The sequence below is a fragment of the Carlito syrichta genome, unplaced genomic scaffold, assembly GCF_000164805.1.
Source record: "Carlito syrichta isolate Samal-C Ts95f unplaced genomic scaffold, Tarsius_syrichta-2.0.1 Scaffold272467, whole genome shotgun sequence".
Classification (NCBI taxonomy): domain Eukaryota; kingdom Metazoa; phylum Chordata; class Mammalia; order Primates; family Tarsiidae; genus Carlito; species Carlito syrichta.
Window position 1 is genome coordinate 6,979 of NW_007216563.1, and position 13,069 is coordinate 20,047.

The window sequence follows — 13,069 nt, forward strand, 5'->3', positions numbered from 1 at the left end:
TCGAGACCCGCCTGGGCAGCGAGACCTCATCTCTACAATAAATCAAAAAATCAGCCGGGCGTGGTAGCGCATGCCTGTAATTCAGCTACTTGGAAGGCTGAGGCGGAAGGATCGCTGGAGCCCAGCAGGTCGAGGCTGCGGTGGCCGGGAGTGGCCACTGCACTCCAGTCTGGGCGACAGAGTGAGTCTCCAACTCAAAAAAAAAAAAAAAAAATTAAGTTTTAGAGGCAAATTACTTATAATGTTTGAATAACACACATTCTTCCTCTTATACAAGTATACAAAAAGCTTCACTTTCTCCAGTATGACACAGTTAAATCATGTATGTATCCCAAGCTGATCTTTAATTAAATGAAATTTCTTTTTGAGGTATCACTTATTACTTCAATACATCAGAGAAATTTACATAACAGTCTAGAGAACAGAAGTAAAAGATAATAGATGCTTCAGTACTGCCCATATTATCTACTAAAACCACTGTGTGAGCAACAGAGTGTAGATTCATAGTCCTAGTTTCTTGAATGAAAGAGTTCAGACAAAATCTTCCACAACTGCAGGTTTTTGCAGTATCCAAATCTTGGCAAAGATGGAATGGAATGATACGAGAATCATATGGAATCCTAGTGGAAAAAAATGTTTAAAAATATTTTAAACATGTTAATATTCAGAACTTCATGTAATAACACAAATTATTAAGGACACTAAAGTATAACAATGGAAAAATGAAGTTACTTTATTACTCAAATGACTCAGTATATTGCTTATCTTCCCAATGAATAAAAACAATACAAATGTGCCAGGCTCGGTGGCTCAGCCTGTAATCCCAGTGCTTTGGGAGGCCGAGGTGAGCGGATTGCCTGAGCCCGCGGGTTCGTGACCCACCTGGGCAACTTGGCGAGACCTCATCGCTACAATAAATCAAAAACTAGCCGGGCGAGGTAGCACGCGCCTGTAGTTCCAGCTACTTGGAAGGCTGAGGCGGAAGGATCACCGGAGCCCAGCAAGTCGAGGCTGCAGTGGTGGGGAGCAGCCACTGTACTTCAGTCTGAGCGACAGAGTGAGACTCCAACTCAAAAAAAAACAAACAATAGAAATGTACTAAAAAGGGCGTAAGACATATTTTAAATCTAAGATATCACTCCATAAAATATCTTTCAGCATGACCCCTTATATCATAACACCCTAAAATAGAAAGTCATCTGTCCTTTATAAATACTATCCTCGGCATCAATTGTTTAAAAGGGAAATTTTTTAAAACAATTTAAGACATTTATAATTTAATTCAGAAAGAATGATGAATGTTGCAGTTTTTGAAGTTCTTGTTGATATTTTGTTTTGCTTTCAATGGAGATGAGGTCTCACTATGTTGCCAAGGTTGGTCTCGAACCCCTGGGCTCAGGCAATCCTCTTGCCTCCCAAAGTGCTGGGATTACAGGCATGAGCCACCATGATCAGCCTAGCTATTTTTCAACAAATAAATAAGCCTACTCTTATAACTTAAAGTAGAGTTAAAAACCCTATCAGAAAACTCTAAAGAGATACACATCAAATAAAAAATAGAATTACCTTTGGTAGGGAATCTAGGATTGGTCCTATTTGCAATTTCTTTTTCTTTTTTTTTTCTGAGTCAGAGTCTCACTCTGTCACCCAAGCTGGAGTACAGTGCCATGCTTATGACCACTGTAGCCTCGACCTGCTGGACTCAGGTAATCTTTCCACCTCAGCCTTCCAAGTAGCTGGAACTACAGGCACAAGCCACCACGCCTGGCTAATTTTTTGATTTATTGTAGAGACACGGTCTCGCCAAGTTTGCCAGGCTGGGCTTGAACCTGTGGGCTCAGGCATTCCTCTCACTTCAGCCTCCCAAAGTGCTGGGATTACAGGCATGAGCCACCATGCCTGGCCTGCAATTTATTTTTCATAAAAAGAATGCATTAATTTGTTGCTGATGTATAACTATTTCTTTAAAACCCTGCCACACATTTACACCATTCTTTCTCAGAAGAAATCTTTATAGCCTGAGGAAACAGGTAATAGTTAAAAACTTTATTTTCTAACATAACTTAAATTCTCACAGATTTTCCTAATAGATGGTAACTTTGTGTTTGGAATCAGTAATTAGGACCATTTATCAACAGCTAGATAACAGGTATTGCTGCATTGGCTTTGGATCTATACTCTTTTTTTTTGAGTTGGAGTCTCACTCCGCCGCCCAGACTGGAGTGCAGTGGCCACTCGCGGCCACCGCAGCCTCGACCACTGGGCTCCGGCGATCCTTCAGCCTCAGCCTTCCAAGTAGCTGGAACTACAGGCGCGCTCTACCACGCCCGGTTCATTTTTGATTTATTGTAGAGATGAGGTCTCACCAAGTTGCCCAGGCAGGTCTCGAACCCGCAGGCTCAGGCAATTCACTCACCTCAACCTCCCAAAGGTGCAGGGTTATAGGCTGAGCCACCGAGGCGGCTTGCTTTTTTTTTTTTTTTTTTTTTGAGTCGGAGTCTCACTCTGTTGCCTAGGCTGGAGAGCAGTGGCATGCTCACAGCCACCACAGCCTCGACCTGCTGGGCTCAAGCAATCCTTCCGCCTAAGCCTTCCAAGTAGCTGAAACTACAGGCACATGCCACCACGTCCGGCTAATTTTTGATTTACTGTAGAGATGAGGTCTTGCCAAATTGCCCAGGCTGGTCTCGAACCAGAAAGCTCGGGCAATCCTCTCACCTCAGCTCTCAAAGTGCTGGGATTATAGGCATGAGCCACTGTGCCTGGCCAGGATCTATATTCTTTTTAAAATAAAGGGGCTAGCAGGGCTCGGTGGCTCAGCCTGTAATCCCGCGCCTTTGGGAGGCTGAGATGAGTGGATTGCCTGAGCCCGCAGGTTCGAGATCCGCCTGGGCAGCAAGACCTCATCTCTACAATAAATCAAAAAATCAGCTGGGCGTGGTAGCGCATGCCTGTAATTCCGGCTACTTGGAAGGCTGAGGCGGAAGGATCGCCGGAGCCCAGCAGGTCGAGGCTGCGGTGGCCGGGAGCAGCCACTGCACTCCAGTCTGGGCGACCGAGTGAGATTCCAACTCAAAAAATAAAATAAAATAAAATAAGGGGGCTGAAACCATGCCAAATTATACTTCAGTAAAGGTGAGAGTCACCTTACAAGAAGCTATATTAATAGAGGCAAAGCCGGGCTCGGCGGCTCAGCCTATAATCCCGCGCTTTGGGAGGCTGAGGTGAGTGGATTGCCTGAGCCCGCGGGCTCGAGACCCGCCTGGGCAACTTGGCGAGACCTCATCTCTACAATAAATCAAAAATTAGCCGGGCGTGGTAGTGCGCGCCTGTAGTTCCAGCTCCTTGGAAGGCTGAGGCGGAAGGATCGCCGGAGCCCAGCAGGTCGATGCAGTTCCAGCTATTTGGAAGGCTGTGGTGGAAAGATTGTTTCAGCCAGCAGGTTGAGGCTGCAGTGACCGTGAACGTACCACTGCACTTCAGCCTGGGCAACAGAGTGAGACTCCAACTCAAAATTAAATAAATACACCATAAAAGGGGCCCATCTCCAGAAATTCTGAACTAGTTGGTCTGAAGTTGAATCTAGGCATATATCTCATCTATATTATTTAAAAGCTCCTTGGCCAGTCTCGGTGGCTCAGCCTGTAATCCTAACACTTTGGGAGGCCGAGGCAAGTGGATTGACTGAGTCCACAGCGTCAAGACCAGCCTGGGCAACTTGGCAAGAACTCGTCTCCACAATAAACCAAAAATTTAGCTGGGCGTGGTAGTGCACGCCTGTAGTTTCAGCTATATGGAAGGCTGAGGCAGAAGGATCACCGGAATCCAGCTGTTGCTCAAGTTGGAGTGCAGTGGCATGCTCACAACTACTGCAGCCTTGACCTGCTGGGTTCAGGCAATCGTTCCACCTTAGCCTTCCAAGTAGCTGGAACTATAGGTGTGTACCATCATGCCCGGTTAATTTTTTGACTTACTGTGGAGATGAGGTCTTGCCAAGTTGCCCAGGGTGGTCTCGAACCCATAAGCTTGGGCAATCCTCTCACCTCAGCCTCCCAAAGTGCTGAGATTATAGGTGTGAGCCACCTCGCCTGGCTGCTCTTCACATTATTCTAAATGCAAACTAAAGTTTGAGAACAGCTTTAGAAGAAAAGTTCCTTCACTGGGAATGGTGAGGAGGGAAGATTGGATTGGGTTGGATTGGATTGGATTGGGTTTCAGTGGTGCAAAATTCTGTGTACTCATGTCTGCATTTTTCTGAATCCTTAACATTGGTTAGTTTTATTAAGAGCACCTCCCCTTTTAAAAAAACTTAAGAAGCCGGGCTCGGTGGCTCAGCCTGTAATCCCGCGCCTTTGGGAGGCTGAGGTGAGTGGATTGCCTGAGCCCGCGGGTTCGAGACCCGCCTGGGCAGCGAGACCTCATCTCTACAATAAATCAAAAAATCAGCCGGGCGTGGTAGCGCATGCCTGTAATTCCGGCTACTCGGAAGGCTGAGGCGGCAGGATTGCTGGAGCCCAGCAGGTCGAGGCTGTGGTGGCCGGGAGCGGCCACTGCACTTCAGGCTGGGCGACAGAGTGAGACTCCAACTCAAAAAAATAAATAAATAAATAAATAAAATAAAAAATAAAAAATTTAAGAACCTCTTATTTGAAATAGTATTTTCCTACTATTTTATAGGCACTCAGTAATACTTTGGTCCACATCTCAGTTTCCACACTTACATTAAGGAAGCATGAACAAAATGAGTAACTGGCATTCAGGGTCTCACGAAACCAAGTGTTCAAAGACAAGGGGATAAAAACCAGTTATAAGTCCTACTATAGGCCAAATGCTTTGGCATTACATCAGTTCATTTATCTTCACACCTCTGTAAAGTGGGTATTAGCGTTCACATTTCACAGATGAGAATACTGAATCAAAAAGGTTAAATAGGCTGGGCTTGGTGGCTCAGTCTATAATCTCAGCACTTTGGGAGGCCAAGGCGAGTGGACTGCCTGAGTCTACAGGTTTGAGACCGGTCCTGGCAACTTGGCAAGAACTCATCTCAACAGTAAGATAAAAAAAAATAGCCAGGCGTGGTAGCGCACACCTGTAGTTCCAGCTACTTGGAAGGCTGAGGTGGAAGGATCGCCGGAGCACAGCAGGTCGAGGCTGCGGTAGCCGGGAGCGTGCCACTGCACTCCAGTGTGGGCGACAGTCTGAGACTCCAACTCAAAAAAAAAAAAAAATTAGCCAGGTGAAGTAGAGCGCACCTGTAGTTCTGGCTACTTGGAAGGGTGAGGTGGAAGAATTGCTGGAGCCCAGCGGGTTGACGCTGGAGTGGCTGTGAGTGTGTGCCATTGCACTCCAGCCTGGGCAACAGAGTGAGGCTCCAACTCAAAACAAAAAAAAGAAAAAGAAAAAAACGTTAAATAACTTGCCAAAGAGACAAAATGAGGAATCAAACCCAAGTCTGACCCCAAAAACCAAACTTCACCACTATGTCTGATTGAAGTTCTCAAGCTTTAGGGTACATTAGAATCACCTGGAGAAGTTATTTTTTAAATTTATTTAATTTATTTAGAAAATGGCTCACTCTGGTGTCCAGGCTGGAGTACAGTGGTGTGATCAAGCCCTCAGCAGACTCAACTTCCTGGGCTCAGGCAGTCCTGCCTCAACCTCCAGAGTTGCTGGGACTACAGAAGTGTGCCACCCAACCAAGCTAATTTTTAATTTTTTGTAAAGACGGAGTCTTGCTTTGTTGCCCAGTCTGGTTTTGAACTTCTGGTTTCAGGTAATGCTCCCACCTTGGCGTTCCAAAGTTTTGGGATTACACAAATCCACCATATCTCAGACTTTATTAAAACACAGATAGCTGGACCATACTCTCTCAGTTATTAATTCAGCAAGTCTGGGATGTAGCCTAAGAACAGCTCTAACAAGTTCTCAGGTGACACTGATGCTGCTGGTCAGGGGAAGAGACTTTGAGAAATAGTGCCATTCATTCATTCAACTACTTATTAAGTGCCTAATAAAGGCCAGGAGCAGGGGATACCACATTTTAGATCCTAGAGAAATAGTGGAAAATCAAGCTTAATATATGTGCCCACAGTGGGGGGGGGGGGGGAAACTGACAGCAAACAAACCATCAAAAAACACCACATTAAAATAGGACAGGTAAGACCTTTCTGGGATGATACTTGGGCAGAGAACTGAATGAAGGAGTTACAAGACTTACTAGAGAAAAACCATTCTAAGCACAGGTAAGGAACAGCAAGGCCATTACAGCAAGGAGTCAGATTGTGCCAGCATTGTAAGCTATGCTAGACTTTATTACTCTGGGTTTGATGAGAATACTTGGATGCTATAAAAAGTACCACATTTTGTGACTACTAAAATCTTACCTATTATTTAATACAGTTCGTGCAGAAGATTCCAATAAAGTTAACGGAGCTTGCAGCTTTATAACCGGAAGGACTTTTGGTTGTTCAAAAGTATTTCCAAAAAGATCCACGTGCTCAAGGGATAAGCTTTTAAATTCACTAGGCAAAAAAGGAAGCTTATTTCGAGCTGCTGACAAAAAGCGAAGGTTTGTTAGTTGTCCTATCTTGCAAGGAAATCTAATCAATTCATTATTATCAATTTTTAAATCTGTAAGTTGTTGGAGTTGGCAAAACTGCACAGGGAGTGCCTTGATTTTGTTCTTGCTGAGATCTAAACTCCGAAGTGACTTCTGTAGTGTAGACTGACATAAGGCTACACTAAATGACTCCAAGTGATTGTCTTTCAGGTCAAGTTCTTGAAGGTGTATGAGGTCTCCAATTGTTGCTGGAAGCTTTTTTATATGGTTGTGACTCAAGTCCAATTTCCTAAGGTTTTTTAAGCAAAGCATTCGCATATCAACTCGGACAAGCCCACAATGAGAAGTCTGAAGATGTTCCAGAGAATATGGAAAGTTCTTGCTTAGAGGATAGTCCTTTTTCGATGTGATTACCATTTTAGTTCTATATTTTTCAAATTCTGCAGTCTTCACTGGCGTAAGCACTGAGAGTGGTGTGTCAACATTACAACCTCTGTGAGCCAGTCTCACAGCTGAAAGAAAGCCCTTCAAACTGTTGGAATTGGCCTAAACAAACAAAAATAAATTGTAAAATTATAAACTCCACTGCAGATAATGCATACATGTTAGTTCTTCCCATAACAAATTCTGCGGAGTTATATATGAAAGTGATACGATTTATTGAAATTGGCTGTAAAATAACTTTTAGTATTTTGACTGAATTTCAACTTTAAGAGCTTTTGAAAAAAATCATGTGGACAGCCACATTCTAAATAAAATGGTTCAATGGGGAACCGAAAGTATAAAAGGGGCCGGGTATGGTGGCTTATGCCTGTAGTCCCAGCACTGGGAGACCACGGCAGGAGGATTGCTTTAGCACAGAAATCTCATCTCTCGAAAAAAAATGTTAAGATAAGGGGGGTTATGGAAAAAAATGTAAGAAGAAAAAAAAAAGTATAAAAGAAGATAGGAAAGCATTAAATATTCCACTTAAGATCTGAGTGGACTGACCCAATCTTCAGTGCCTCCGAGAAAGGCCATGCATGTTGCATACTGCAAAACACCCAGAGTACCATTCATAAAAGACTAGGAGCTGTGCAGAGCAATGGCCCTCTCAAGAGCAAGAAGGAGATAGAAAACATGAAAGACAAGAAAGATTGTTGCCAACTGGTGAGCCAGAGAAATCACTGATGAAGTGGCATATGAACGAAATCATTAACAAAAACAGCTAATACTTGCAGGGTACTTTAGAAGTTTCCTAAAGTTTACAGGTGAAGGATGAATAAGTTTCAGCAAGTTTGGGAAACTATGTTACATGACAGTATGTTGTTGTAATGTGGGAGCTGTACAGGGTAAAATAATAAAAATATAGTATGAGGATAGATTATAAATGAGCTCAGATGGCAAGACAAGGTAGAGGGCATGATTAAGCTGTGGGAAATCACTAAAGAATTTTAAGCATGAGGAATATATGACAAGAGCTAAATCATTTTGGCAGTACAGTACACAATAATAATAAGCAGGAGTCTCAGCCTGTAATTCCAGCACTTTGGGAGGCCGAGGTGAGTGGACTACCTGAGCCCACGGGTTCGAGACCCGTTTGGGCAACTTGGCAAGACCTCATCTCTACAATAATTAAAAAATTAGCTGGGTGTGGTAGCGCGCACCTATAGTTCCAGCTACTTAGAAGGCTGAGGCAGAAGGATCACCGGAGCCCAGCAGGTGGAGGCTACAGTGGTTGGGAGTGGCCACTGCACTCCAGTCTGGGTGACAGAGTGAGACTCCAACTCAAAAATAATAATAATAATAATAATAATAATAATAATAAGCAGGAATAAGGAAAGTCTGGGGAAGACCTGGGTCAAGTGTGTACTGTAGAGGGTAGTGGCTTAGACTTGGGAGCCACCCACGCAGTTGAGCTATGGGAATTACAGAATATAGGCAGAGGACTGATATAAAGCCTTCATTTTGGGGACAGAAGAGGTGGCTAAGGATAGGAAACAAAGGAGTGGCTGAGAAAACTGAGTAAACCAGTTTAGTGCCCTACCGTAACTACCAAGGAAGGAAAGAGTTAGAAAACAACCTCCACAAAACAGCAAAATATAAGAAACGATCAGACGAGCACATAAAAAGAGTCTTTATATTATTAATCATTGAGAAAATATAATTAAAATATCTTAATTAACAATCACTTTCTTTTTTTTTTTTTTTGAGTTGGAGTCTCACTGTCACCCAGACTGGAATGCAGTGGCCACTCCCAGCCACCGCAGTCTCAACCTGCTGGGCTCTGGCAAACCTTCCCCCTCAACCTTCCAAGTAGCTGGAACTACAGACACACGCTACCACGCCCAGGTAATTTTTTTGATTTTTATTGTAGGGAGAGGTCTCGCCAAGTTGCTCAGGCGAGTCTCGAACCTGCAGGTTCAGGCAATTCACTTACCTTGGCCTCCCAAGGCGCGGGATTACAAGCTGAGCCACCGACCCCAGCCAATTAGCAATCACTTTCTATATATTTCTAAATAGTTAGATTTGGAATGTTCCCAACACAAAGAAATATCAAATGTTTGCAGCAGTGAGTATCGCTTTTTTTTCTGAGTTGGCGTCTCACTGTGTTGCCCAGACTAGAGTACAGGGACATGCTCACGGCCACTGCAGCCTTGACCTGCTGGGCTCAGGCGATCTTTCCACCTTGGCCTTCCAAATAGCTGGAACCGAGTATCTTAATTACTTTGATTACTACATGTTATATGCATGTATTTTTTTTGTTTGTTTGAGTTGGAGTCTCACTCTGTCATCCAGACTGGAGTGCAGTGGCCGCTCCCGGCCACCGCAGCCTCAACCTGCTGGACTCTGGCGATCCTTCCGCCTCAGCCTTCCGAGTAGCCGGAATTACAGGCATGCGCTACCACGCCCGGCTGATTTTTTGATTTACTGTAGAGATGAGGTCTCGCTGCCGAGGTGGGTCTCGAACCCGCGGGCTCAGGCAATCCATTCACCTCAGCCTCCCAAAGGCGCGGGATTACAGGCTGAGCCACCGAACCCGGCTATATGCATGTATTAAAAAAAAAATCACATGTGGTTGGGCGCCGTGGCTTAGCCTGTAATCCCAGCACTTGGGAGGCTGAGGTGAGAGGACTGCCTGAGCCTGGGGGTTCGAGTCCAGCCTGGGCAACTTGGTGAGGCTGCGGTGGTTGTGAGCATGTCACTGCACTCTAGCCTGGGCAACAGTGATACTTCAACTCAAAATAAATAAAATAAAATAAAATATACGTATCCCAGAAATTTGTACAATAATTATGTATCAATAAAAGAAAATCACAATAAAAAAAGATTTATTAAGAAAAGGGGCCAGGTGTGGTAGCTCACACTGGTAATTCCAGCACTTTTGGAGGCTGAGGTGAGAGGACTGCCTGAGCCCATGGGTTCGAGACCAGCCTAGTCAACATGGGAAGACCTTGTCTCTACAATAAATCAAAAAATTAGCTGGGTGTGATGGCACATGCCCGTAGTTCCAGCTATTTGGAAGGCTGCGGCAGAAGGATCGCCTGAGCCCAGCAGGTTGAGGCTGCGGTGGCCATGACTGTCACTGCACTCCAGCCTGGGCAACAGAGTGAGACTCTGACTCAAAAAAAAGAAAAGAAAGAAAGAAAAGGTGCTGGCATGGTGGTTCATGCCTATATTCCCAACACTTTAGGAGGGTGAGGTGGGAGGCTTGCTTGAGCCCAGGAATTTGAGACCAGTCTAGGCAACATAGCAAAACCTCGTCCCTACAAAAAGAATTTTGAAAACAGCCAGGCATGGTGGCATGTGCCTATAGTCCCAGCTACTTGGGAAGCTGAGGAAGAATTGCCTGAGCCTAGGAAGTTAAGGCTGTGGTGAGTCAGTGATCAATCGTGCCACTACAGTCCAGCTTGGGCGATGGAATGATTCCAACTCAGAAAAAAAAAGAAAAAAGAAAAGGACAGTTGTCACTGTCAAATTCTAGAGTTCAAAAAGGATGAGAAATAAGGACAATGTAACTGGCAAATGAAGGGAGCTGGAACTACAGGCGCATGCTACCTCACCCAGCTGATTTTTTTATTTATTGTAGAGATGAGGTCTCGCCAAGTTGCCAGGCGGGTCTCGAACCCGTGGGCTCAGGCAATCCACTCACCTCAGCCTCCCAAAGGCGCGGGATTACAGGCTGAGCCACCGAGCCCAGCTCTTTTTTTTTTTTTAAAGTTGGAATCTTTCTATTGCCCAGGCTGGAGTGCAGTGACATACTCAGTCACAGAAACTCAATCTGCTGGACTCAAGGCGATCTTTCCACCTCAGCCTTACAAGTACCTGAAACTACAGGCACAAATCACAATGCACGACTAATTTTTTGATTTACTGTAGCCAAGTTGCCAGACCTGAAACTACAGGCACACACCACAATGCACGGCTAATTTTTTGATTTACTGGGTCTCGCCAAGTTGCCCAGACTGGTCTCAAACCCGTGGGCTCAGGCAATCCTCTCATCTTGGCCTCCCAAAGTGCTGGGATTATAGGCATGAGCCACCATGCCCGGCTGTATCCCTTTTTTACACCAAACTTAGATTTGTAACCTGTGGCTTAGCAGGCAAATTGTAGATTGTGCCACTTGCCATATAGAGCTCCTGTCTAAGAAAATGCTAAGGTTCCATATTGGACATAGAAGCAAACCTAGTTTTCCTCATCATCCTGGAGATCTTTTTCTTTTGAGCTGGAGTCTCGCTCTATTGCCCAGGTTGGAGTGCACTGGCTCAGGTGATCCTTCTGTCTCAGCATTCCAAGTAGCTGGAATTACAGGCACACGCCACCATGCCCAGCTAATTTTTTGATTTATTAAAGAGATGAGGTCTTACCAAGTTGCCCAGGTTGGTCTCGAACTCATGGGCTCAGGCAATTCTCTCACCTTGGCCTCCCAAATTGTTGGGATTATAGGTATGAGCCACCATGCCCAGCCTAGAAATCTTACTAAGGCAACTCTGCCCTTTTAGAAAACGCAAGCACATCCAGGAAGCTGCCTCTTAAGCACTGCCTCTTCAAACATACCTGCAGAAGTCTGTCATATTCAGCTATGAGAGATATTAGGATGCTCAAAGTCTTATTTAAAGAAAATAACAGCCAAACCACCTAACCATTCATGTTATTATTAATACCATACCTTACTTAGACAGAGATCCACAGGAGGCTCCTTTAGCCGAACAGTGGCTTTCCCCTCATCCACAAATTTGGTGAAAAACTGCTCAACGTTTTCCTTTAGCTGCTTAACCAATGGGAAACAAAGGAGAAAATTAGATATTGTTATTCAATAACATTTATTCCAGCTAGAATGTGCCAGTCACTCTGCCAGGCTTTGGTTTGGCTTTTAATCCTTAAATCTGAGTGTTTTATAGTTTTAAGGTTTTCTGCAGGTTTTTTTTTTTTTTTTTTTAGCGATCAGGTAGTTATACCCCTCATTTAGCAGATGGATGTTATTGTTCTGTCTAGTAACTCTTTTTTTTTTTGAGTTGGAGTCTCACTCTGTCTTCCAGACGAGAGTGCAGTGGCATGCTCACTGCCACCGCAGCCTAGGCCTGCTGGGCTCACAGGATCCTTTCGCCTTAGCCTTCCAAGTAGCTAGAACCACAGGCATGTGCCATCAGCCTGGCTAATTTTTCTTGATTTATTGTGGAGATGGGGTCTCATTAGGTTGCCTGGGCTGGTCTCCTACTTGTGAGCTCAGGCAATCCTCTCACCTTGGCCTCCCAAAGTGCTGAGATTATAGGCATGAGTCTGCACCGGGCCTGCAACTCTTTTATGAGAACAGAATCTCCCGTGTTTTGGGAGAATGCTCCTCTTCTCCCACTCCAACGGTGTGGCCGTAGTAAGTTGCCAGTGATAGCTACTTGCCTTTAAATTTATAACCTCTGTCCATTAGTGGGCACACCTCTCACGAGATTATATAGAAACTCCAGAGAGCAGGAATATTGTCTCCTATGTTTACTACTCTACCTCAAAGCCAGAACAGTGACTGACATATAAGTGCTCAAAGAATGTTAGCTGGGCGAGGTGGCTCATGCCCGTCAATCCAGCACTCTGTGAGGAGGAGGTTAGAGGACTGCATGAGCCCAGGGGTTCAAGACCAGCCCGGACAACTTGGCAAGACCTCGTCTCTACAATAAATGAAAAGAATTAGGCGGGTGATGTGGCGCGCGCCTGCAGTTCCAGCTACTTGGAAGGCTGAGGCGGAAGGATCGCCGGCGCCCAGCAGGTCGAGGCTGAGGGGGCCGTGAGCGTGCCCCTGCACTCCAGCCTCCAGGGCGACAGAGTAAGACTCCGACTCGACTAAAAAAATCTAGGGAAAACGCTTTGGGAGAAACATAACTTACTGAACGAACGTACGGTTATTTGACTGTGTCCCAGACGGGACTGCTCCTTCGTGTGCAGCCGTTTCACGCAGGCTGAAAGCTAGGGATCCTGAAACGGGCGGGCCTGTTAGGCACCACTCAGTGACAACACGGTACGTCCAGAGTCGCAGGAACC

At 45.1% G+C, this 13,069-nt stretch overlaps 1 protein-coding gene across 1 annotated transcript in view; it reads right to left on the reverse strand.

Annotated features, from left to right (window-relative positions):
- Nucleotides 1-244: 244 nt before the first annotated feature.
- LRR1 (leucine rich repeat protein 1) overlaps nt 245-13,069 on the reverse strand; it is a 13,267-nt gene continuing 442 nt past the window's right edge. The window contains exons 2-4 of the mRNA XM_008052321.2: nt 11,709-11,848; nt 6,384-7,105; nt 245-620 (exon numbers count right to left, since the gene is read on the reverse strand). Of these exons, the coding sequence (XP_008050512.1) occupies nt 380-620; nt 6,384-7,105; nt 11,709-11,848 (1,103 nt within the window). The 3' untranslated portion in view covers nt 245-379. The remainder of the gene's footprint in view (nt 621-6,383; nt 7,106-11,708; nt 11,849-13,069) is intronic.